The sequence below is a fragment of the Oryctolagus cuniculus genome, chromosome 7 (genome assembly GCF_051225735.1).
Source record: "Oryctolagus cuniculus isolate XC-2025 breed Fujian yellow rabbit chromosome 7, ASM5122573v1, whole genome shotgun sequence".
Lineage (NCBI taxonomy): Eukaryota > Metazoa > Chordata > Mammalia > Lagomorpha > Leporidae > Oryctolagus > Oryctolagus cuniculus.
In genome coordinates this window covers 47,483,196-47,508,482 of record NC_142873.1, presented here as the reverse complement: position 1 = coordinate 47,508,482, position 25,287 = coordinate 47,483,196, and the positions used below count along the sequence as shown (strand labels likewise).

Sequence of the window (25,287 nt, the reverse complement as noted above, 5' to 3'; positions counted from 1 at the left end):
TGCCAGCCACTGAAAGAAGATGCTTATGCTAACGTTACCCCACAGCACCACCTTTAAATCTTCAGAACTTTGTTCACTGAACCACACTCCGGAAATATGAAATTTATGTTTTCCCAGGACCACAAAAATACAAGAACAGGATCTCGAGGAACAAGGCATGAAGGAAAGAAACAATTTGGGAACAGGGGATGTGTAATCCCTCCTCCCCGTCTCAAAGAATCAAGACTTTTTCCTACTAAATTCCACTCCTTTCGACCTTTGTCTTATTTCTAGGGTGTTCTTGGGCCACAGACCTTGGGTGACAGCAGTGATGAACCGGAGGTTGAGCAGAGTAGGTAGGCGGGGCCTAAGGGGTGGGGCCTGGCCAAAGGGCCTCTCACTTAGAAGCTTCTCCATTCTGTGTGCTCTCCGGGAACATCCAAGGCAAGACTGGCACCCAAAGGACAGCAGGTGAGGGGCCGACAAAGACAGAAGGGTAGGTTTTAAGGGTGATGGTGGCAGAAGACTTCTGGCTCTTTCTGCCTTAGCTTTCCATTTTGTGAATCTTTCACTTGTAGAAGTCGTGGGTTCCCAGTACAGCTTGGTTTTCCCTGGGGCTAAGCAGCTTCTACAACAAAGATTTCATCTGGGATGGGGATGGTGGGCAGGGCTAAGAGACATGTGGATGTGGGTCAGTGACAGAGTGCTCAGAGATGTAAGGGACTCTTAGGCAACATGGAGCTAGAGGAGTCAGGAGCAGTGGGAGAGCAAGGCCAAGCCAGAGGATCACAGGGAGGACTCGGATGATAGAAAAAGGGAGACTGAAACAGGAGGCAGAGAGAGGACAGTGAACCAAACACGAGATAGCAACAGGACAGGGGAGAGCTGGGTAACAGGAAGGCCAAGGAGGAAGGAAAGCTCCCATGGAGCAATCTCCTCTTCCGGCCGTGGAACGTGGCCCCAAAAGTCCTAGGCGAGCTGGACAAAGCAAGGCTCCAGCTTCCCACTGGAGTCAGTCAGGTGGGGAAGAACCCCACCATGTCATCTCTCCCCTGCCTCTTCTGGCTCCTATTTTGGTTTGGGGGAGAGGGCGAGGCTGCTCCTCACTGCGGTCACAGCCACATCCTGCAGGGCAGGGGAGGGGGAAGTAAGAAGCAAAACAACCAGAGGAACCTCAGGCAAAGACCACGGGGCGAGAACCATGGGCATGCGCAGCAGCTACGCTGCCAGGCGGGTCCTGGGTTCAGCCCAGCAGAAGACCTTAGACCACTTGTTTCTCCCACTTCCTCAGTGTGTGCCAACATCACCGAGAGCATTCTGGGTAAGAGATTTCTTTAGATTGTTTGATTTGAAGGCCATTGCTATCATTTACTAGTATCTTTGGCCAAGTTGTTTAATTTTGCTTAGCTTCAGTTTTCTCATTGCAGAATGGGATTATCTACCTTACAGAGGATTGGGGAGACACATAATGCATATAAAGCACTTGGCTCACAGTGGCTCTCAGCAAATGTCAGTGATTAGGACATTTGACACCCATGAATATGTGTCTTATTTCTTTAAGGCAGTACAGCACTGTAGCTGACATAGGTTTTTGGAGTCAGAAAAACAGTTGTGTTTGATCACAGGTAAATTATTTGACCTAAGATACAGTTTGCTGAGCTGTAAAACAAGGATAGTAATTTCTATACTATCATAGATGTAGGGTATACATTCTGTGTGCAGAAATGGTAGCTGTGAGGTTATCTGCAGGTAGGCCCTCTCTTCTGCACTGTGGCAGCCTCCTACCCCTCGTGGTAGGCCAGCCTCCTGTGTGCCCATATTCCTCTAGCCACAGCTGTCATTGCTGCTTGCGCTACTGTGGAGAGCAAGATTTCCTACAGCACTAAAGGACCCAGGCAGCAGCAAGACAGAGCACTGAGCGGGCCTGCGGGGGAAAGTTGACAAAGATGATGATGAGACAGAAACCAAAGAAGCAACAGAAAGGGGAAAAGCCATTTCTCTGTTTCTAAGGAAGCTTGTGGCCTTTCTTCTAGTGACTGGTCACATACCCCACCCCCCAGGAACCATGGAGTCCTTCAGCTCAAAGAGTTTGGCACTGCAAGCAGAGAAGAAGCTACTGAGTAAGATGGTGGGCCGGTCTGCAGCTCATCTCTTCATCGATGAGACAAGCAGCGAGGTGCTGGATGAGCTCTACCGTGTGTCCAAAGAGTACACACACAGCCGGCCCCAGGCCCAGCGAGTCATCAAGGACCTCATCAAGGTGGCTGTCAAGGTGGCCGTGCTGCACCGCAGTGGCTGCTTTGGCCCCAGTGAGCTGGCCCTGGCTACCCGCTTTCGCCAGAAGCTGAGGCAGGGTGCCATGACGGCCCTTAGCTTTGGCGAGGTGGACTTCACCTTTGAGGCCGCTGTGCTGGCTGGCCTGCTGACTGAGTGCCGGGATGTGCTGCTGGAGCTGGTAGAGAACCATCTCACGCCCAAGTCACATGGCCGCATCCGCCACGTGTTCGATCACTTCTCTGACCCAGGCCTCCTCACTGCCCTCTATGGCCCTGACTTCACTCAGCACCTTGGCAAGATCTGTGATGGGCTCAGGAAGCTGCTGGAGGAGGGGAAGCTCTGAGAGTCCTCACCCTAGCGACTTCCACCTGGGCAAAATGGCTGACTGAGAGAACAGACAAAGGGCTTGCTAACCCTGCTCCTCGGCACTAATGCTTCTCAATCCTCAGGCTTCATTCTTTCCCCAGAGTGTTTTTGACTCAGAGAACATTTCACTCTCAAGCTGTTGGAGAAGGAGCAATGCTGAAGGGTGAGGTCTCTCTCCCTCTCCAGCCCCTGGAGAAGAAACAAAGCTGCCTGAAAAAGGTGAAGTGAAACTTGGGTCTCTATTTCTCCAATAAGGGACATCTGAAACAGGGAAGCCCCCAAGCCTATGACTCAGGGGAAGGGGGCACAGCCTATGTATCCCCTCTGGGGACACTAAAAACAGAAGGGAGAGGGTGATCTTTAGAGACTTCCTCATCCTCCAACTAGGAAGATTCCAGAAGCTCTGTTCAAAGTGCAAGAAAGCGGGCTAGGGCAGGGGAGACTTTCACAGGGAGGGGAAATAAAACTACTAGAACATGCACAGGGCTCAATGTTTAATATCTCCAGCTTCTTAGACCTTGTGATCAGCACAGGAAAGGAGGGATGTAAACACCACTTATCTCACCTCTTACCATTTCCATACAGGAGACTGAGGCATATTTTCCAGCATCACTGGGGTACCCTTGCCTACTTCTTCTGTTTAAGAAACAAACAAACTGTACTGCAGGTCAGTGCTACAAATTGCAAATAACTATGCAGTGAGGAGCAAGGGATAGACATGTGGGCTCTACTGGGGAAGGCGCATAACAAAGAGACTCCCCCAGCTGTTCCCCTCTTCAAACCCCGTCGTTCCTTCTTCCATCTCTCAGCCCCAGGACAGGCTGAGGAGAGGAACACATCAGAAAGGTGAACTGGTGGAATGGAGAGTTCAGGCCCCTCCCTCCACTCTGCTTTTCCTCAGAGTGAGAGTTGTGAAAGTTACGGGGAGCTGCTCAGTCAAGACTGAGCGTAAGTCCTTTGCCAGTGGGGAGAAGGCCCGGCACAGCCTGCCATTCTTGGCGGCAGCACTAGTTCACTGGCTGCCCCAGTCCCAGGAACATGGTTGACTAAGGAGGTGGGGAGCCAGCAGTCACTGGCTCACTGTTCACAGACGTCCCCCACCAAGGGGCTATCAAAATCTCACTTGTCAGCTAACAATGGGAAGGAATAAGATAAAACAAATAAATATTACTTGAATATAGCACCAAATAACTTATGTGACATCACTGGAGATAGGAGGAAGTTGAGGGGGAGTCTCTGCTTCCCTGCTCTAACGACAGGGAATGGTAACCGGGTAGGGAAGGCAGCAAGGGTGTAAAAGGAGCCTTTTGAATCTAAGGGACAAGTCTAGGTTCAGCCCAAGAACCAGGAAGAGGTCTAGTACCCACCCCCTACTCTTGCCAATAAAAATGCCCCAGGTCAACGAACTCTTGATAGGCAAGGGGGCTGGGGAAGGTGGCAGGAGTTGAGAGGCGAGCTGGGAAGCCATGTTCTTGAGCCTCACCTCAGGCTCCTCTCCCCCTCAAGTTGCTCCTTCAACACACTGCTTCTCTCAACCAGTTCTGGGGACATCAGAGCTTGAAGATTTCATCCTCCTGGTCCCGTAGTGTCTGGGTCCGAGAGGTCCGGGTCAGTGGCACAGGACCTAGGACTGCTCGTTGTTGCATCCGAGGGGAGTTCAGATGGAGGCCTGCATCCTCCCCAGGTACCCTGTAGGGGAGAGAATGCCAGGTCAAGGGAAGAACCTGCAAATGGGCCAAGTGAGAGGAACAGGGGAAGCCATCTTCCTCACCTAATAGCTGAACGGGTTGCTTCTAGGGTGAAGACTCAATACTCTGTGATAAATCAACCCTAACGCTCCTTCACGAATCACCAGAAAGCGTCACCTGTCTTACTCCAAAGAGAACACAGAACCCACTTTCCTGTTGCCTCTACCCACTCCAGCAGCCACTGGCTCTGCTTCTGGTCTTGGGGCCACCTGGCAGAAAGGGTCACCTTGTTTCTGTGGGTGCTGTGCTTACTTATTTGTACCAGCGGCTGGGCAAGACGGAGTCTCTGGGAGAACTCCCAGGAACCACGTGAGATTCACCTGCTTTCCCTCGTTTTCAGCTTCTGAGCAGCAGCTTTCTTTGACAGGCTGATCTGTGAATCCAGCTTCTTAAGGAAGTCAGAGGCAGAGAGGTCCTGGGTGGGTGTGGGGAGGACTTCACCATTGGCACGTCCTGCACCTGTCTCTTGTTTCTTCCTCTCAGCTGGGTGTGGCCAGACGTCATCCTTATTTGGGTGTACATCTTCCTCTCCATCCTTCTCTTCCTCAGAATCCAAACCATTGAACAGGTCTCTGGGCTCTGTCAGGATGGGGATGTAGAGGGTTTTCTTCAGGAAGATGGAGTCATTTGTATAAAGGCGGTTTGCACGCTTAATCTGTTCCATCTTTTAAAAAAAGGCACCAAAATTAATGATGGTAATAATGACTGATCTCATGTAGCAGCTCAAGCTTTTTAAAGTGATTGTATAGAATCGTATCTGGCCCCACAACAACCATGCCCAAGTACAAAGGGCTGAAATCACTTCTATTTTACAGATCAGCAGCTTTTACCTTTTTTGGCTTTAGGGTCTCTTTACCTTTTAAAAATTATAGAAAAAAAAAGCTTTTATTTATTTAGAAGCTGTTAGTATTTAAAATATTATAAAATTGTTAAGTATTTATTTAAAAATAATGAACCCTTTACATTTTTTAAAAGATTTACTTTTTTATTTGAAAGGTAGTTACAGAGAGAGAGAGAGAGAGATCGAGAGAGAGATCTTCCATCTGCTGGTTTACTCCACAAATGGCCACAGTGCCTGGAGCCGGGCCAGACTGAAGCCAGGAACCAGAAGCCCAGGAGCCAGAAGTTTCATCCAGGTCTCCCATGTAGGTATAGGAACCCAAGCATTTGGACCATTTTTCACTGCTTCCTAGGCACATTAGCAGGGAGCTGGATCGGAAGCGAAGCAGCCAAGAATCGAAGCAGCACCCATATGGGATGCTGGCACGGCAGGCAGCAGCTTAACCCACTACGCCACAGTGCTAACCTCCCCATTAAATGTTAATATACATATTTTAATGAAAATCACTATATTTTTCCAAAACAAAACAAAAAATGTAGCGAGAAGCAATGTTTTGAATTTTTTAAAAAAGATTATTTGTTTGACAGGCAGAGTTATAGAGAGGCAGAGAGAGAGAAAGAGAGGTCTTCCATCCACTGGTTCATTCCCCAAATGGGTGCAATGACCGGGGTTCAGCCAATCTGAAGCCAGGAGCTAGGAGCTTCTTCCAGGTCTCCCATGTGGGTGCAGGGGCCCAAGGACTTGGGCCATCTTCCACTGTTTTCCCAGGCACATTAGCAGGGAGCTGGATTGGAAGTAGAGCAGTTGGGATTCGAACTGGCACCCATAGGGATGCCAGCACTTCAGGTGGCAGCTATACCCAGTATGCCACAGCACTGGCCCCAATGTTTTGAATTTTTACAAATAACTTTAATGTCTAAGAAGATAACAGGATTGCTGTGTTTGCTTCTACAATCTATTAACAATATTACACATCATGCTGCCCCTGAAAATCACTGTGCACTCAGAATATCATGAGAATGAAAAAGGTTAATAATGTCTTATTATTACTATGAAAATAGTTTTGATCTTGTGGACCCCTTTTAAGAATCACTGTTGGGGCTGGTGTTGTGACAGGTTAAGCTGCTGCCCATAATGCCAGCATCTATGAGTGCTTGCTTGAGTCCCAGCTGCTCCAGTTCTGATCCAGCTCCCTGCTAATGTGCCTGGGAAAGCAGCAGAGGATGGTCCAAGTACTGGGACCCCTGCCACTCACATGGGAGACCCAGATGTAATTCCAGGCTCTTGGCTTTGGCCTGGTCCAGTCCTGGATGTTGAGGTCCTTTGGGGAGTGAACCAGCAGATAGAAGAACCTTCTCTCTTTGTCTCTCTCCCTCCACCCCATAACTCTGCCTTTCGTATAAGTAAAATCAACCTTAAAAAAAAAGTCACTGTTAAAGATGAGGAACTGAGGGCCAGAGAGGTTAAACTATTTGCCTAAGATTATCTGACAAGTTAATGACAGAGTTAGAACCAGAATCCTGGGTCATTTCACTCATAGGAATGCTTTTCACACTGTAATTTCATTCTTTCAATATTTATTTTGAAATAATTTATTAATCACTGAGTACAGTGACTGGCATCACCATCTACCTAATTTCTCAAATAGAAATGTCAATGGCATCCTCAACTCATACTTTTTTTCATTACCCATACCAAAATAGTCAACAAAAGTGCTTTATAAATATCCCTTGAGGCCCGTGTTGTGGCACAGCAGGTTAAACCTTCTTGGGTACCAGTTTCAGACCTGATTATTCTACTTTTTTTCATAAAGATTTATTTTATTTATTTGAAAGACAGAGTTACAGAAAGGTAGAGACACACAGAGAGAGGTCTTCCCTCCACTGGTTCATTCCTCAGATGTCCACAAAGCTGGAGCTGGGCCGATCCAAAGCTAGGACCCAGGAGCTTCCTCTAGGTATCCCACGTGGGTGCAGGGGCTCAAGGACTTGGGCCATTCTCCGTTGCTTCCCCAGGCACATTAGCAGGGAGCTGGATTGAAAGTGGGGCAGCCAGGACTCAAACTAGTGTCGACATGGGACTGCAGGCGGTGGCCACAGTGCCAGCCCCACCTCATATTTCTCATCTGGGTTATTCAATACTTTAGCTGGTCTTTCTCTGTTTCTACTCATCCTCCTCTTGACAACTATCTTTCTAGAAAAATGTATCTGATTAATCCATTAGCCTACTTATAACCTTTCTGTAGCTCCTCCTTGCTAAAAGATGAGATCTAAATTAGCATTCAAGGATTTTCTCAATCAAGCCCCCACAAGAAATATATAGTCTCATCTCTCTCTCTGCCACTTATATATATTTTGCTCTCTTGAAGTTTTTATTTCTCTTTTAACATTCCATGCCCTTTCACATTTTTGTGTCTTTATTCATCCTGTTCATTTTGTCTGAAATGCTTCCTTACTCTTCTGTGCTTGGTAAACTTCTACTCATAACTACCACCCCCTTTGTGTTGCTTTCTTCACGACTTCAAATGCACACTATAATAACTGCCATAATACTTACCCTATTATATTGTTATGCACCTCACTGGATATTTATCTTTCCTAAAACCTGTGAATCCTTTAAGAGCAGGGATGGGGGCTGGCGCTGTGGCTCAGCGGGTTAATGCCCTGGCCTGAAGTGCTGGCATCCCATATGGGCGCCGGTTCTAGTTCTGGCTGCTCTTCTTTCAATCCAGCTCTCTGCTATGGCCTGGGAATGCAGTGGAAGATGGCCCAACTCCTTTGGCCCCTGCACCCACGTGGGAGACTTGGAAGAAGCTCCTGGCTCCTGGTTTCAGATCTGCACAACTCCAGCCATTGCAGCCAATTGGGGAGTGAACCATCAGATGGAAGACCTCTCTCTCTGTCTCTGCCTCTTTGTAACTGCCTTTTAAATAAATAAATAAATCTTTAAAAAAAATAAAAAGAGCAGGGATGATGACTGCCATCTCTGTGTCTGCAAGGTGCTCCTTAGCAGCCCACCGAACCTGGCACATGACAGTCCTCATTATCGCTTTATGAATTAAATCAGATACTAAAATACAGAAACCACAGATATATCGGTATTTTAAGATTGAAACCAGTCAGTTTTACTAAAACTTCACCTAATATTGGCACCAGTTTGAATAGTCATATTTCTGCTATTTGTTGAAATATCAAAGCTCTTTCTACTCTGGGAAAGATCATTACAATAAACTTGACTAATAAAATCTTACTATAATGTGTTTAAAAATAAAACCAGGAGTGGGGGGCAGCCGGAGTTGTGGTGTAGCTGGTTAAGCTGCTGCCTCGGCACTGGTTGTGTCCCAGCTGCTCCACTTCTGATCGAGATCCTTGCTAATAGCCTGGGAAATCAGCTGAAGATGGCCCAAGTACACAGGAGGCCCAGATGAAGCTCCTGGCCCCTGGCTTCAGCCATCTGGGGACTGAACTGGCAGATGGTTGATCTTTCTCTATATATTTAACTCTTTCAAATCAATCAATAAAGGTTAAAAAATAAATAAAATAGGGGGCCACTGCTATGGCATAATGGGTTAAGCCACTGCCTGCAACACTGGCATCCCATATGGGTGAGTTTTGAGTCCTGGCTGCTCCACTTCTGATGCAGCTCCCTGCTAATGTGCCTGGGAAAGCAGCAGAAGATGGTCCAAGTCCTTGGACCCCTGCACCACGTGGGAGACCCTGATGAAGCTCCTGGCTCCTTGCTTCAGCCTCGTCTAACCTTGGCTGTTGTGGCCATTTGGGGAATAAACAAATGGATGGAAGATCTCTTCTCTTTGTCTCCTTCTCTCTGTGTAACTCTTATCTTTCAAATAAATAAATCTTATCTTTTAATTTTTAAAAAATGTTTTATACGGGGGGTGTGGGGGAAAAATTTTCCATCTACTGGTTCACTCCCTAAATGGCTGCAATGGTCAGGGCTAGGCCAGACTGAAGGCACCTGGTTCTCCCAGGTGGGTGGCAGGGGCTTAAGCACTTGGGCCATCTTCTGCTGCTTTTCTAGACACATTAGCAGAGAGCTGAAAAGGAAGTGGAGTAGCTGGGACACAAACCGGTGGCCACATGGGATGCTGGCATTACAGGTGGTAGCTTAACCTGCTATGTCACAACCCCAGCCCTGAAATGGACTTTTTTTTTTTTTTTAAGATTTATTTATTTGAAAGTCAGAGTTACACAGAGAGAGAAGGAGAGGCAGAGAGAGAGAGAGAGGTCTTCCATCTGCTAGTTCACTCCTCAATTGGCTGCAATGGCCAGAGCTGCACCAATCCAAAGCCAAGAGCCAGGAGCTTCTTCCAGGTCTCCCACGCGGGTGCAGGGGCCCAAGGCCTTGGGCCATCTTCTACTGCTTTCCCAGGCCACAGCAGAGAGCTGGATTGGAAATGGAGCAGCCAGGTCTTGAACTGGCGCCCATATGGGATGCCGGCACTGCAGGCGACAGCTTTACTGCTATGCCAAAGCGCCAGCCCCAAAATGGACATCTTTTTACTTGATTATTGTTTATAGCCCTTGCCTATATTCCTGCTAAACTGTGTTCCTTTTTCCTTGTGGAACTCTATTTAGTGGAGCATTAGGCCTTTGATTATAATATAAATTAAAAATACATTATCTCAAAAATTAAGAAAGAGAGTGAGAGAGAGATGAAGGAAGGAAGGAAGGGAAATATCAATTTATTCTTAGAATTATATCTATGAACTACATGGAATCTGTTCCCTTTGTATTAATATCACAGTAACACAGGAACTGATAAAAAATAAATTATCTTAGTTTTTTTTTAAGTGAGGGTTTTAGAATGAGACAGCATGGTATCATTAATAGCTCCACCAATTATATTAGTTTGTGGTCTACAACAAATTAGCTTACATCCCTAACCCTCAGTTTCTTCATCTTTAAATGAGAATAATTATAGCTACCTCCTTTATAAAGATAATATGCAGTCTGGCTCTTATTAAGTATTGCTTAAGGCTCTCAGTTCCTTCCTGAGATGCTTGCTTGGTCTGTCAGGTGCATTCTCTTCATTATTTCTCTTCACTCCACTTTGCTAGCTCACTTACTGTTACTCTGTCTCACATCCGAATTCTTTCTTGTGTGAAGATAAGAACCCCTGAGCAGCTGATCCCCAGTAGCACATTTGGTGACACAGATGGGACAAGAATGAGAGCTGTGATGAGCAACTGATTTTCTATTCTGTGGGACTCTCTACTAGGGTGTACAGCTTGATCCCAAGACATTAAAGAAAATGCTAATTTCTCTGGACATAATATGAATTAGGTGACCAAGGAGTCTGGTCAGCAAACTGGACTTTAGATTATAATACCATTTTACAATTAGATCTATTCTGCTGTGAGCACAGGGAATGGACAGACATCTCTTATACACAGGCCTTTATGGCACTAAGAAAAAATTGTGAGGGGCTGGTGTTGTGGCATAGTGGGTAAAGCCCGTGCCTGTAATGTCAGCATCCCATATGGGCCCTGATTTGCATCCCAGCTGTTCCACTTCCACTCCAGTTCCCTATTAATGCCCTGGGAAAAGCAGCAGGAAATGGCCCAAGTGCTTGGACCCCTGTCACCCACGTGGGAGACCTGGAAGAAGCTCCTGGCTCCTGACTCCACTTGGCCCACCCCCGGCTGTTGCAGCCACCTGAGGAGTGAACTAGTGGATGGAAGATCTTTCTTTTTCTCTCTGTCTCTCCCACTTACTCTGTAACTCTGACATCCAAATACATAAATAAATCTTCAAAAAGATGACGACAAAGAAGAAAAAGCACTACTTAAATGATAGGTAGGTAATAACTTGAGTAATTATCATTAATACATTTTCCTCATTTTACAAATGGTGTGGGGAAACTGAAGTCTCACAAAGGGGAAGTGACTCAGTTAGTAAGCAGAAGAATGGAACCAGAGCCTAAATAGAGTTCTTCTTCACCAGACGAGCTTTCCTATACTCAGAGGTTTCAGCACTCTATGGGTGGGGGCTGTATCAATAGGGAATGCTGGCATCCCATATAGGAGTGTATTGCTTCTGGTCCAGCTTCCTGCTAATGTACCTGGGAAAGCAGTGGATGATGCCCCAAATACCTGTGTCCCTGCCACCCACGTGGGAGACCTGGATGGAGTTCCTGGCTCTTGGCTTTGGCCCAGCTGTTACTGGCATCTGGAGAATGAAGCAGTAGCTGGAAGATCTCTCTCTGTCTCTCCCCATCACTGCCTTCTGAATATACAAATAACATTAAAATTTTTTTAAAAAAATAAAGCCTCAATAAATTATTATTGATTCACTGGCAGCCCACTTCCTTTCTTTACATACTGATGAGCCCCTGGTGAAACCCAGAGGGTGACCAGTATTTTCAAACCCACTTTCTTTGCTTAGGGCCATTCCCTCTCCTTTAAATTTTTTTTTTTTTTAAGATTTATTTATTTATTTATTTGAGAGGTAGAGTTACAGAGAAAGAGAGGGAGAGACAGAGAGAAAAGTCTTCCATCCACTGGTTTACTCCCCAATAGCTGCCACCGCTGGAGCTGGGCCAATCCAAAGCTTCTTCCAGGTCTCCTGCCTGGGTGCAGGGGCCCAAGCACTTGGGTCATCTTCTACTGCTTTCCCAGGCGATAAGCAAACTGAATTAGAAGAGGAGCAGCCGGGACACGAACTGGTGCCTATATGGGATGCTGGTGTTGCAGGTGGAAGCTTAGCCTACTGTGCCACAGCACTGGCCCCTGTTCTCTCTCTTACACCCCCAATTTCCATGTGTTAAAATGCTATGCACGCTTCTATTAATTTACATTTTAGGGCTGGCACAGTGCAACAGGTTAAACTGCTGCCACTTGTGACACCAGCGTTCCATATCAGCATGCCATTTTTAGTCCTGGCTGCTCCATTTCTGATCCAGTTTCATGTTATTGCACCTGAGAGGGCAACAGATGATGGCCCAAGTGCTTGGACCCCTGCCACCCATGTGGAAGACATGGGTAGGGTTCCAGGTTCCTGGCTTCTACATGGCCCAGCCCTGAATGTTGTGGGAGTAAACCAGCGAACAGAATATTCTGTCTCTCTCTCATTCTGTCTTTCAAATAAATTAACCTTAGAAAATATTTTAAGATATTATATGCTGGGGACTACGCCATATTTTAGAGATATAAAGTTGACAAGACATACTTCCTACTCTGAAGGAATACATAGACTGTTGGAAAGACAATGTAAACAACTGTAGGTTTATAGAAGAGAGCACAGAGGAAGAAGTTCTAAGTATTTTTAAGGTCTTAGAGATGGCTGCCTTAAACGGCCACTCCTGCCCTCTTTGAAGTGAAACTAAATTTTTTTCTGATTTTTCTATTCTTTGTTAATACCGCTACAAACTTACCACATTGAAACCTATAATCATTTTTTTGTGTCCCTACCCATTTCCCAAGGTACTACAAATTACATGAACACAACAACCATACGATTATGGTTTGTTTTGTTTTGTTTTGTTTGTTTGTTTGTTTGTTTTTTTTTTTTTTTTTTTTTTTTGACAGGCAGAGTGGATAGTGAGAGAGAGAGACAGAGAGAAAGGTCATCCTTTTTTTGCCGTTGGTTCATCCTCCAATGGCCGCCGCGGCCAGCACGCTGCAGCCGGCGCATCGCGCTGATCTGAAGGCAGGAGCCAGGTGCTTCTCCTGGTCTCTCATGTGGGTGCAGGGCCCAAGCACTTGGGCCATCCTCCACTGCACTCCCCGGCCGTAACAGAGAGCTGGCCTGGAAGAGGGGCAGCTGGGATAGAATCCGGCGCCCCGACCGGGACTAGAACCTGGTGTGCTGGCGCTGCAAGGCGGAGGATTAGCCTAATTAGCCACGGCGCCGGCCTCGATTTATGTTTCTATTTCCCAAAAGTGTTAGCACAGTGCTTTACACATAGGAAGTATAGGGGCTGGTGCTGTGGTGCAGCAGGTTAAGCTGCTGACTGTGATGCTGCCATCCCATACTGGAGTTCCAGTTCAAGTCCCAACTACTCTGCTTCTGATCCTGCTTCCTGCTAATAAGCCAGGGAAGGCAGCAAATGGTGCAAGTACTTGGGCCCCTGCCACTCACATAAGAAACCAGGATGGCATTCCTGACTCCTGGCTTCAGCTTGGCCCAGCCCTGGCTGTTGTGGCCATTTGGACCCTGAACTAGCAAATGGAAGACATCTCTTTCTCTAATGCTCTTTCAAATAAATTTTTAAAATCATATATATCTATATATACATACATACATATATATATATATCAAGTATACAAATGTTGGCTAACACTCTTTCTCCCTCATATAAACAAAAATAAATAAAAATTAAGGAAAAAAAATAGAGTTCCCTGGCCACTGCTGGCATTTGGGAGGACTAAACCAGTGACTAGGAGCGTGTGCTCTCTCTCTCTCTCTCTGCCTCTCAAATAAAGAAAAGCAAATTGTTCAAAAATATTTTAAGCTAGCTAAACCCAGCATTTGTTTGTGTGAGATGGAACAAGATTTGCGGGGGGAAACCCATCAACTTTAATGTAACATATTTTTACATCTATCAAATCTCCTCTATGTATAACCTGAACTCCTTGGTGTGGGGAGCATCTGCTTTTCACTTTAGTACATAAAAGTATTAGGCAAAAAGCACAAGAAAAGACAGGCACATTATGAACTTAAAACTAAAATCCAGCACTGTAAGCTGCCACTGTGGCACAGCGGTTAGGCCACTGCCTATGGTTCCGGCATCCCATATAGGTGCTGGTTCGAGACCTGGCTGCTCCACTTCTGATCCAGATCCCTTTTAATGCACCTGGGAAAGCACTGTAAAACGGCCCAAGTCCTTGGGCCCCTGCCACTCACATGGGAGATCCCCAGCCCAGTCCCAATGTGGCTTATCTGGAGAGTGAACCAGTGCATGGAAGATCTGACTCTCCTTCTATCTCTCTGTAACTCTTAAAATAAATCTTAAAAAAAATAAAAAACAGCTTTATTTGCTGTGAATGCTTTCTCATTCTCAATTAGAATTTTTCTATGTGGTTAATACTACCGGCTTTAAAAACAGATCTGTTTGAAACCCAACTCTGACATTACTTGACCTTAGTCAGACTGGTTAACCAATCTAAGCCTCAATTATTTCTAGCTGTGTGATGGGAAAAGAGCTATCTATTTGACAGGGATGTGAGGCTCCAATAGGCTACCAGATGCAAAGTCCCTAGCATAGTGTTGGCTCCTCTCTGTTGGGATAGTGGGGCAGGATCTGTACCAAACACAGTGCAACATTGACACGGGAAAACAAGATACAGCAGAACAGACCACAACACAATCAGGAAAACGGCAGGGGCGTCTGCCTACAAGGACTATATTTTCCTGAGGAATAAAGCTCTTCTATCGGGCTGTCGGCACCCCAATCCTGGAAGACTCACCGTCACCCCGTATTTGAGAGCTAGTCCAGCCAGGGTATCTCCGGGCTCCAACTGATGCTCCAGGCGTCTTTCCCTCACTGGGGAGCAGGCCGATTGCACCAGGCTTCCATAAGAACGAGCCCGGCTACCTTGAAGCAGTCCTGACCCCCCGACAGGGGGCTGTCTAGAGGGAGAAGCCATCTCCTCGCCCTGCTGACAGCTGGAGTTGCAACCTGAGGGGGACAGCACCCAAATCTGGAAATGGATATTCTGGGGATCCCTTTCCCCTCTCCTCTCCTAAGACTCCCCGCCTCCCTGGGCACTGTGCCCGCCCCCTCAACACTCACGCAGCTTCTGCTCCCTCCAAGCCCCTTCCCACCAATCTGTCTCCTGAGTATTCCGTCCCTCGCTGTCTCGCCTTAGCACCCTCCGACATTCGACCTCCAACAACTCTTCGCTACACCGACCTCTGACCTTTGAATTCTGGACACCCTCCTCAACACTCTTTCCTCAGTTTGCACCCAAGTCCAGTAGCCCGGCCTCGGGGCGCCCCCACATCGCAGCTCTGTCCGGTCCCAAGGCTCATCTGCTAGGGTCTGGGAAAAAAAAAAAAAAATCAGGCCCACTCCAGAGCCGCGGACGGACGAAGCGCGAGGAGACTGCGAGTTTGTAGCACACTTTCCACTCAAGAGAACGCTCAGTTCGTGTCAGACGGGTCACACCCTCAAATTCGGAGTCCGTATCAGGGTTCTTTTTCCTTCAGACGCTTCGAATCCGCCAAGATGCAAGGGCCCCGGATCCAGCGGAGTGGCAAGTTCTTTGAAAGAAAACTTCATTTCCCAAAAGGCTTCGCATCGCGGAGTCGCTGGGCACCATAGGAAATGCAGTTCTCTTCAGCGCGCGAGAGGCGGGATTTCCGGGCGCGCCGGGCGTGCGTGAGGGGCGTCACCGGAAGTACGGCGGCCGCCCGGAAAGAGAGCGGAAGGGGGCAAGACGATGCGCCACTTCTCCTACGGTGGCCTGAAGGAGCGGCGAAGTGATTACGAGGGAATTTATCATTTCTGGGAGCTGCACTCGCGATGTCTTTCAAGAGAGAAGGGGACGACTGGAGTCAGCTCAATGTGCTCAAAGTAAGCGCAAGCAGAGTGGTTCCGGGGTAACCTCAGCCGCCTCCGAAGGCTTGCGGGAGCTTTGTTTCGTTGCTCTGGCAACAGCTGGGGGTGGGGCGGTGATGTCGCCGAGAACCAGCCCCGCGAGAGCTGGGGTAGCGGCCCCTTCTTCGCCTCATGATCGCTGTCTGTGGTCCTTATGCCCCATTACTGCCCATTCCTTTCCTTTCCCTCCCATCCCGCTGACCCTGTTCCGACGCTGCCCTCTGCCCACTGCAGAAACGGAGAGTGGGAGACCTGTTGGCCAGTTACATCCCGGAAGATGAGGCGCTGATGTTACGGGATGGACGGTGAGGGCGAGGAGCGGATCCAGCCCGAGGGCTCTGTGGTTAGAGGCAGCAAGCTCTGGAGGTGATCAGCAGTATCTAGGAGCCTTTGGAGAGAAGTGAGGACTGGAAGTGGTGGAGGTTGGAACACCTTGGAGTTGGACTTTGGGAAGTTCTGCTGGGACAGGTTGGGTCCTGCGGCAGGAAATCCCCACCTTCCTGCCCATGAACCCGCCATCCTCTTCTCTCCCCAGCTTTGCATGTGCCATCTGCCCTCACCGACCTGTCCTGGACACCCTGGCCATGCTGACTGCCCACCGTGCAGGCAAGAAACATCTGTCCAGTAAGTGTGGAGTAGGACGGTGTAGAGAAATAAGCCAGATCTCTGCAGACCACTCTGAGTGTTAGGCTTGTAATTCTCTCTCCCTCTCTCCTCAGGCCTGCAGCTTTTTTATGGAAAGAAACAGCCAGGAAAGGACGTGGAGCAAAATCCAAGACAGCAGAATGAATCGAGGGAAGAGACCACAGTTGAAGTAATTGGGGAGGGCCAGGGTGTGTTCCAGGTGGGGCCGCACTGCATTCACCGGGCTTGAAAGGCCTGGTTTCCCTCCAGCTCTGAAGGCTCTGCCTCTGTCTCCTGTCTCCATCCAGGCTCCTCTGCTAACCCAGACTCGCCTTATCACCCAGAGTGCTCTGCACAGAGCTCCCCACTATAACAGTTGCTGCCGCCGCAAGTACAGGTGTGTGGGGCGAGAAAGGCAGGAGAGGATGGAAGGAGATGATGGCTCTAAAACTGAAGAATACCAGTGTTCTGGGGATGTTGATTGCTGTTTCAGGAAAAATAATTTTTGATTTTTAAGAAACGTTTGGAAATGATACTTTATAATCTGACTTAAAGAATAGTTGTATATTTGAAGGGCTCTACAAAGTCTTCATATAACCATCTTTAAACATTTTAAGCTAGCCTTTCCCAAATTTATGATTCCAAATTTTTTTCTATGCAAAACACGTCAATATCTTCAGGAACACAGTTTAGGAGACACTGCTTTAAAGGGTTGGGAGTCCCAGAAAGTGGGCCCTTTTATTGGTTTTACAGTTTTTTTATTCTCCTCTACCAAGACCAGAAGTTCCTGGTTCCTCTGTCTCTCGTTCTCCTTTGCCATCAGCTGCAGAGCTGGAACTCCAAAGTGGGAAAATCAGTAGGGAACCTGAGAGTGCGGCTGACCCACAGGCCAAGGAGTCAGCAACTGTCTCAGCCCCTGCACCTATGAGCCCCTCAAGAAGACGGGCCCTGGATCACTACCTCACTCTTCGAAGGTAAGTACACCAAACCACTTTCTTCGGATTTTCTCTTTTCTCTCTGATCCTTTTTCAGACCTGTTTGGCTATTTTTTTATTACCATTTAAAAATTGATTTAAAAAATATTTATTTATTTTCTATTTATTTATTTATTTATTTATTTTTTATTTTTGACAGGCAGAGTGGACAGTGAGAGAGAGAGTCAGAGAGAAAGGTCTTCCTTTTTGCCGTTGGTTTACCCTCCAATGGCCTCCGCGGCTGGCGCACTGCGCTGATCCGAAGGCAGGAGCCAGGTGCTTCTCTTGGTCTCCCAAGCAGTTGGGCCATCCTCCACTGCACTCCCAGGCCTCAGCAGAGGGCTGGCCTGGAAGAGGGGCAACTGGAACAGAATCCGGCGCCCCCACTGGGACTAGAACCCGGTGTGCCAACGCTGCAAGGCAGAGGATTAGCCTATTGAGCCGTGGCGCCAGCCCAAAAACTTATTTATTGGGGCAGGCATTGTGTCATAGTGGGTAAAGCTACCTCCTGCAACACTGGCATCCCATATTGGCAACCCGTTTGAGTTCCATCTGCTCCACTTCTGATCCAGCTCCATGCTAGTGGCCTTGGAAAAAGCAGTGGAAGATGGCCCACGTGTTGTAGCCCTCTGGGTAGTAAACCAAAAGATGGAAGATCTATCTGTCCTCTTTTTTAAGATTTATTTATTGATTTGAAAGGCAGAGAACAGAGAAAGAGGGACAGGCAGAGAGGGAAGTTTTCCATCTTCTGGCTTACTCCCCAAATGGCCACAAGGACTAGGGCTGGGCCATGCTGAAGCCAGGAGCCAGGAGCTTCATCCAGGTCCAGTACTTGGGCAGGGGCCCAGGGCACAAGTAATTGGGCCATCTTCCACTGTTTTCCCAGGCACATTAGCAGGGAGCTGGATCAGAAGTGGAGCAGCCAGGACTCGAACCAGTGCTCATATGGAATGCTGGCATCCCAGGTGGTGGTTTAACCTGCTACACCATAATGTCGTCCCCAAGTCTTTCAAATAAATAAAACTTAAAAAAAGAAAGGGATTTATGTATTTATTTGAAGAGGAGGGTGACAGAGAGAGAAAGAGAAAGAAAGAGATTTCCTATCCACCGGTTCACTTCCTAAATGGCTGCAATGGCTAGAGCTGGTCCACGTCAAAAGCCAGGGGCCTGGGACTCCATCTGGGTCTCCCACATGGGTGCAGGGGTCCAAGTACTTGGGCCATCTTCTGCTGCTTTCCCAGGTACATTAACTAGGAGCTGGATAGCTGGATCAGAAACAGAGCAGGTAGGACTAGAAAACAGTGCTCTGATATGGGATGCTGCTATCACAGGCGGCATCTTAGCTCCCTACCCCACAACCCTGACCCCTCACTGCTGACTTTTTATTTTACTGTTGTTTAAAGATTTATTTTATTTATTTGAAAGAGTTACAGAGAGAGGTAGAGACGGAGAGAGAGGTCTTCCATCTGCTGGTCCACTCCCCAAATGGCCACAATGGCTGGAGCTGTGTCAGTCTGAAGCCAGGAGCCAGGAGCTTCTTCTGGGTCTCATGTGGGTTCAGGGGCCCAAGCACTTGGGCCATCTTCTACTGCTTTCCCAGACGCCTTAGCAGGGAGCTGGATCAGAAGTGGAGCAGCTGGGACTCAAACCGGCACCCATATGGGATGCTGGCACTGCAGGCCTGGGCTTTAACCCACTGTGCCATGCCACTGGCCCCCTGACTTTTTAATAAACCTTTTTCCTGGCCGGCACCGGGGCTCAATAGGCTAATCCTCTGCCTGCGGCACCGGCACACCAGGTTCTAATCCCGGTCAGGGTGCCGGATTCTGTCCCGGTTGCCCCTCTTCCAGGCCAGCTCTCTGCTGTGGCCAGGGAAGTCAGTGGAGGATGGCCCAAGTGTTTGGGCCCTGCACCCCATGGGAGACCAGGAGAAGCACCTGGCTCCTGGCTTCGGATCAGCGCGCTGCGCCAGCCGCAGCACACTGGCTGCGGCAGGCATTGGAGGGTGAACCAACGGTAAAGGAAGACCTTTCTCTCTGTCTCTCTTCTCTCACTGTCCACTCTACCTGTCAAAAATAAGTAAATAAAATATAAATAAAAATAAAAATAAATAAAAAATAAACCTTTTTCCTGACCAGTTGTTTTTCTCTGATGTTTCTAGCTCTGGATGGATCCCGGATGGAAGAGGTCGATGGGTAAAAGATGAAAATGTTGAGTTTGACTCTGATGAAGAAGAACCACCTGATCTGCCCCTGGACTGATACTCTCTTTCCCCATTCATTTCATAAATAAACTGGTGGGCACTGGGAGCCTAACTTTCCTCGAGTCTGGTTCCTTGTCCCATCTCAGGATTTTAGATCTGTCCATTCTCAGCCTGGCTGATCTTTCCTGTAATGTACACAGCTCCCCAAACTTCCAGCCCCTCCCCCAGCTTCTACCAAAGTCCTGCCAGGCGTCAGCTGCATGCAGCCCGGTGCCCTATTAATAAGTCTGTCGGAAAGAGGTCTTTGCCCTTCACGTTGCCTGCCTCCTTCCCCACCTCCACTCAGAGTTTTCCTCTTCCAATCACATGAGAACTGTGGGTAGGCCCCGGGGGGCCTGGCCACATCTGAAACCCAGGCTGAGGCTAAGTATCCTGTGAAGGTAGGAGAGATTAAAGGTATTGGCAGGGTTATGGGGAACACCAAGGGAGGGCGCTCCCCCACCTCCTCCTAGTAACCTGAACCTCCCTGCCTGCTGATCCCCAGAGTATAAATAATCCCTTGATGAACTGGCAGTAACCCTTGGGGGTTAGCGCCAACATTCCCACCCCAAAGCCCAAGAAAAGAGGCAGGCAGAAAGGACAGAGGGCCTTTATTTACAGGAAAGCGGGATAGATGAGGATTTACATGTCCACGGCTTCCAACTCCAGTTGGTAAAGGGAAAGGCTGTGTTATCTCTTCTTCTGTTGGCGACCTGTAGAAGAAGCAGAGTAAGCACAAACCTTTCTCCTATTTCCTGCTTCTGGCAAAGGCACTTGTGCCCTTTCCAGTTCCTTAGCCAGACTCATAAAGTGGTAGCGTGTTAGGCCACCTGACAGGCCCATCCTGCATTAACAAAACAAAACAAGAAGCCACAGTGCAAATAAAAACATCATGCTTCCAAACAAGTATTGTTACGTCTAACTTCCTTTCCTCCTCTCTGCTGGTATATATTTGGGGCAGGGAGACTTTTCTGTATTCTCATCACTTCTGGGATTGGAGCTTCTCGCATGAAAGTCTCACATGGAAATCACTTCCTTGCTGTCTCCCCAACACGCCATGTGTGCTGTTACTCACGTAGTTCATTGTTCCGAGTCATGGCCTGGGCTGCCCGAGCGCGTGGTCCCTGCTGTGTAAAGTGGTAGCCGAAGCGGACAATAGAGGGACACTGCTCTAGCACAGTAGCCATCTCCATCTCCACCGCATCACCAGGCCACTGGCGCTGGAGGGGAGAGGCAAAAGCTATCAGCCACTTGTGTGGGCTGTTTACCATCCTAGACCAAAGACCCCTTCAGGAGGTCACAAAGGCTAGTTTGTCCAGAGTGGGTGCAGAGAGACGATGAAGAGGAGAATCTAAACAAGGTTAATCGAGATAGCAACCATGGCTGGCTCAGGGGAGGAGGCTCAAAAAGTTACTAGCTGAATGTGAAGGCCCAAGAAAGGGGGTGCTGACCTGGTTGTCCACACGGAGCTCAGTGAGTGTGTCATTCTCCCGAACTGCTTTCAGCACAGCCATGAGCCCTGTGCTGCTAATGAAGTTGGATTCGATGTTCAGGCTCTGCACACTACGATTCTCACGCAACATGTCAGCCACGGCCTGGGTAGTAGGGACTTGGGTTAGGATTAGGGGACATTTTCACAGATGACTGAGGAGAGAAAGAACGGGAGCAAGAGGGATCATGGCTCTTTGAGAAGAGTCCTTGAGGAGCTGCAGGTAGGGCGGGAGGAGACAAGAAACCAGTAGGCAAAAACAGGGAGGTCCAGTGTGCAGAGGAGTTTGGTGATGATATCAGAGAGGGTTGAGGCCCTTTGGGGAAGATTCCCGGGATTTCAGGGATGGGAGCATTAGGACTGAGGATGGGAGTCTCCATGAGGGTGTCCCTAAGAAAGCATGGTGGGAACAGCATCGCGTCACACAACCCTTTATGCCAACCCTGCCAGGGGAACACGTCAAGGTGTAGCCGAGGGCTGGGGATGCCAACTAGCCTTACATTGGCAATGGGGTCACCACTCCTTGTGGCCACCAGACTGAAACTCCGGACATAGGTGTTTGTCTTCATCGCCTCACACAGCTCACTCAGCATGGGTATTGGGATGTCCTGTCAGGGCAGCACAGGAGATGGTGGGTTATGGGACTCATGTCAGCAGGGTTATCCCAGTGTGATTGTTGGGAGGATGGAAGCGAGTACCTGTATATTATTGAGGTTCACTTCCTCAAGCTCCTTGTCATTGCTTCGAACCCTCTCTAGTATCTCCTCGATGTTTGTGGGATTTGGAGGCTCATCAGGCACTGGCTTATACTTGTCAGGCTGTACCACACCTGGTGGGTGAGGGCAGGAAGGGAACCCCAACATGTCCCTCACAATCTCTGCATTGGTTCTCATGTACTGTGCACTACATCCTTTCCCGGGTTCACCTGTTGCACCCTTTGCTACCTTTTCTCAGATTCCAGGACTTCCTGCCCAGAGCCCCAGGAGCCACGCTTCCCAATCACTCACTGCTAATGCCTTCAGTGTTGCAGATTTCTCCGCTGCAGATGGCATCATAGTACTGCTTGTTGCTCATCAGTGTATACATGCCCAGGATGGCTGGAGAGGGAGAGCAGAGGAGGCACCGAGAATGAGAAGGGGCCTCCTCCTGCCCCTTTGTAAGTCTGCTGCGTTTTTAAAGCCTGATCACTTCCACTCTCCCAAAGAGGTTTCCGATCTTCCCTCAGCCCCAAGGGGTCCCCTCCAGAAACGGCCCAAAGCAGTAGTTTCTAAAGCACTGAGATAGGGCTAAGGGAAGCTTCCTAAGGAGCAGCCAGAAGAGGAGGGAGTGTGCAGAGATGCATGCCCTGCACACTCCTGATTCAGACAGGCTCCACTATTGCTTTTACAACCCCCCCAAAAATTGCTCAAGAGATGCTAACTTATTGAACTAAGAGATGAACATGCATATAAACAAACAAGAAAAAATGAAAAACCACTGTCAGCCTTTTTCAGATGTCCACATCCTGGATCAGGACCTTCCCCAGTAGTCCAAATTCAAGGCCAGGATCCTCCCATCCCTGGGCCTCCAACCCTCCTTAGTGTCCACAGCTGCCCACCTGCAATGTCACACATTTCAGCATCCGTGGCATGAGCCAGGGCCTCCTCCAGCTCAGGCTCCAGGGTGATCTGCTCCTGTACTGGGATCTCCCTCTTGGGCTCAATATAGGGTTTCCCTGATGGAGAGATGAAGGATGGTTCAGGCAGAGGTCATTTCTCCCAAGACCCTGGCCTCCAGCTCCCTTTCCTTCTCCAGCAGATAGAATGCTGGGTTACTGAGGCACACTGGAAAGCTCAAGTCCTGGACTAGCTCAGGACTCAATGGTCCTCTGATCTCTCCTAACAGCTGAGGAGTGCAAGCTGGCAGACAGGTGTCAGGGCACCTGGGTCCCTGGACAGGTAGGAACTGGAAGGCAAGAGGGAAGCTGGAGAGGGGACATACGAGGGACAGTTATTTGGACTCTGGGAGGCATGGATGCCAGGATCCGCATACCCTTCTTCTCGCCCGTGTAGGGCACCAAGTCTTCACGTTCTTTGACTTCCAGTGCTTGTTGCTCCAGGTACTGCAAAAGGGCATCTCTGTCCAGTGGCCCTGTTGGGCTCTTCTTTGTCTGGTCACGTTGTCTTAGTCCGGCTGGCAGGAGCATGTTCTTAGGGATGAGTTTTGGGGAGCAAGTCAGAACTCCCCTCTGACCTGAAGTACCTTTAAAGCCCCCTAAACATCTCCAGAACACATTTTTTCCTGGCCCTCTTAGGATTCAAGGCCCTACAGGTAGCCCTGATCTCAGCCACCCAGAGCCCAGCACCCTTCCCAAATGCCTGGGAACTGCCCCTGGTTCCTTGTGCTGGAGCCCCTACCTCGGGGTCCATCTCCTGTAGCTCGCAGTCCAGCTGCTCTAGCTCCTCGGGGCTCAAGGTCCTTAGGATCTCATCTTCATCTATATCTCTGTATTTCTCCAGTTCCTTCAGATACGATGACATGGTGGCCCCCACCCCCTCCCCACTGTGTGGCACTCAGAGCCTGAGGGACATGGGAAAAGTGGTTGGACAGTGGAAAGATACACAAGGACAAAGTAGTGACACAAAAGAGACCAGCCACAGGGGAGAACACAGAACTGGGTATTTCAGATGTTAAAATCTACCTGGGGACGAGAAGATGGGGAAGATTAGGTTGTTTAGAGTTAGAACTGGAGTCTCCTTCTTCCTGATTGCCCAGCTTGCAGTCACTCGGATGGGGACTCCAGGCATCCACTCTGAGTTTGTCTTCCCACTGCGTAAGAGAGAAACCCTGGCAGTACCCCTCCCCTATAACCTCACCCGTCGGTTCCTCTCGCCCTAGCACAGCTGCTCCAAGTTCTGCCAGAGTACAGCTGGCTCCATGCCCAGTTCCTATCAAAAGGGGGAGGGGGGCAGCAGCCAGCTCCAGGGCAGTCTCTCTTGTCTTCCCCGTAACCCAGCCTTTTTTCCCAAGCTGGTTAGGTTAAAGCAAGCCAGGAAAGTTGAGTGTGGGGGAAGCATACAATCTCTTACCCCACCCTCCTGTCCTCTTTTATTGTGGGGGATCCAGATTTCACTTTCTGTTTGCTAAGATTCTAACCCTAAAGGAAGGCAAGGGCTTAGACAACCTGGGGAACTTCCAGGTTGGGGGAAGGGTGCTAGGCCCTCAGGAGAAGGGACTGAGTCCCCATAATTTGTCCCTGGCTTTGGACAGGAAGGTGACACCAGACCAGTGAGTGGAAAATACCTTCTAAATGGAGTAAAAGTTCTCTAAAAAGATTAAACTTGCACAATACTTTGCAATACAAAAAATACATGCAACCAACATATATAGACCATGCTGAACAGGAAAGACCCAGAAAAATGTGAGAGACACACTGAGAATGGGAATTATCCAGTTAAGGGACAGGACAATGGCAGAAACATCCACTGCGTGACGAGACAGAGACAGATCCCGTATCATTCCCACAGAGCCACTCTTCTCCTCCCATCTCCCACCAGGCTCTCATCCATTCGCCCCTTGTTTTCCCCACCTACCAGTCCCAGCCGCCACCTCCCTTCTCTCCGTCAGTCAGTCTGTCTGTTCTACCGGAGCACTGTCCCAGCAGCAGGAGGAGCCCAGTGCCGGGGGAGAGGGTGGGGGAACAGTGAGCTCAGCATTTTATTATTTTAGCTCTGGCCAGGTGGGGGGTAGTGGGAGATCACATATACACAGCCCCCATACCCTGCCCAGCCCTGAGAGCCTCTAGTGGCCATTAATAGCCATGGCACCACCTCCCCATCTCCTCATAGAAAAGCGTCTCAGACACCGGAGTTTTACAAGAACCAGATAGTTCCTACTTACTTGGTGCCTGCTACACTCAAAGCAGCAGATGTAAGATGACATAAATGTAAGGATGTTAGTTTTGGTGTCTATTTTTAAGATGGATACAATCTAGTTGGAGGAATGAATATTTTACAATTAAGGACAGTTTGGGGCCAGTGCTGTAGCACAGCAGGTTAATGCCCTGTCTTGCAGTGCTGGCATCCCATATGGGCGCTGGTTCCAGACCCGGCTGCTCCACTTCTGATCCAGCTCTCTGGTATGGCCTGGGAAAGCAGAGCTAGCACAGGTCCTTGGGCCCCTGCACCTGCGTGGGAGACCCGGAAGAA

At 48.8% G+C, this 25,287-nt stretch overlaps 4 protein-coding genes across 42 annotated transcripts; 2 read left to right on the top strand and 2 right to left on the bottom strand.

The window, feature by feature from the left end:
- The first annotated feature begins 401 nt into the window (after positions 1-401).
- Positions 402-3,101, top strand: TIPE2 (TNF alpha induced protein 8 like 2). Of its 6 annotated transcripts, XM_070076691.2 has the most exons (3): positions 402-450; positions 1,271-1,300; positions 2,013-3,101. In XM_070076691.2, the coding sequence occupies exon 3, from the start codon at positions 2,045-2,047 to the stop codon at positions 2,597-2,599; it is 555 nt and encodes a 184-aa protein (XP_069932792.1). In that variant the 5' UTR covers positions 402-450; positions 1,271-1,300; positions 2,013-2,044; the 3' UTR covers positions 2,600-3,101. The 6 variants fall into 6 exon arrangements, with proteins under 6 accessions (XP_069932792.1, XP_017200998.1, XP_008262236.1 ...); XM_017345509.4 differs by lacking the exon at positions 1,271-1,300 and having other exon boundaries at positions 2,040-3,101; XM_008264014.5 differs by lacking the exon at positions 1,271-1,300.
- LYSMD1 (LysM domain containing 1) lies at positions 3,100-15,523 on the bottom strand. Of its 4 annotated transcripts, none has more exons than XM_008264017.5 (4): positions 15,092-15,523; positions 14,639-14,850; positions 4,691-5,034; positions 3,100-4,311 (listed from the first exon to the last, which is right to left on the bottom strand). In XM_008264017.5, exons 2-4 carry the CDS (start codon positions 14,816-14,818, stop codon positions 4,173-4,175), a joined length of 663 nt encoding a protein of 220 aa, XP_008262239.3. In that variant the 5' UTR covers positions 14,819-14,850; positions 15,092-15,523; the 3' UTR covers positions 3,100-4,172. The 4 variants fall into 4 exon arrangements, with proteins under 4 accessions (XP_008262239.3, XP_008262240.3, XP_089192817.1 ...); XM_008264018.5 differs by having other exon boundaries at positions 15,085-15,507; XM_089336691.1 differs by having other exon boundaries at positions 14,965-15,233.
- Positions 15,520-19,689, top strand: SCNM1 (sodium channel modifier 1). Of its 23 annotated transcripts, none has more exons than XR_016236709.1 (8): positions 15,527-15,747; positions 16,006-16,076; positions 16,307-16,395; positions 16,491-16,585; positions 16,704-16,792; positions 17,219-17,369; positions 18,256-18,334; positions 19,531-19,689. XR_016236709.1 is itself a non-coding variant. In XM_089336692.1 (8 exons), the coding sequence occupies exons 1-8, from the start codon at positions 15,697-15,699 to the stop codon at positions 19,573-19,575; spliced, it is 717 nt and encodes a 238-aa protein (XP_089192818.1). In that variant the 5' UTR covers positions 15,527-15,696; the 3' UTR covers positions 19,576-19,689. The 23 variants fall into 23 exon arrangements, 16 of the variants coding, with proteins under 16 accessions (XP_089192818.1, XP_089192829.1, XP_089192825.1 ...); XR_016236707.1 differs by having other exon boundaries at positions 17,177-17,369; XM_089336692.1 differs by having other exon boundaries at positions 17,172-17,369.
- A 516-nt stretch (positions 19,690-20,205) lies between these two features.
- On the bottom strand, positions 20,206-24,722 carry TMOD4 (tropomodulin 4). 9 transcript variants are annotated; one of them, XM_089336709.1, is made up of 11 exons: positions 24,669-24,722; positions 23,781-23,901; positions 23,497-23,659; positions 23,132-23,288; positions 22,698-22,814; positions 22,108-22,197; positions 21,799-21,929; positions 21,601-21,708; positions 21,063-21,206; positions 20,687-20,831; positions 20,206-20,324 (listed from the first exon to the last, which is right to left on the bottom strand). In XM_089336709.1, the coding sequence occupies exons 3-11, from the start codon at positions 23,617-23,619 to the stop codon at positions 20,302-20,304; spliced, it is 1,038 nt and encodes a 345-aa protein (XP_089192835.1). In that variant the 5' UTR covers positions 23,620-23,659; positions 23,781-23,901; positions 24,669-24,722; the 3' UTR covers positions 20,206-20,301.
- Between the last annotated feature and the right edge of the window lie 565 nt (positions 24,723-25,287).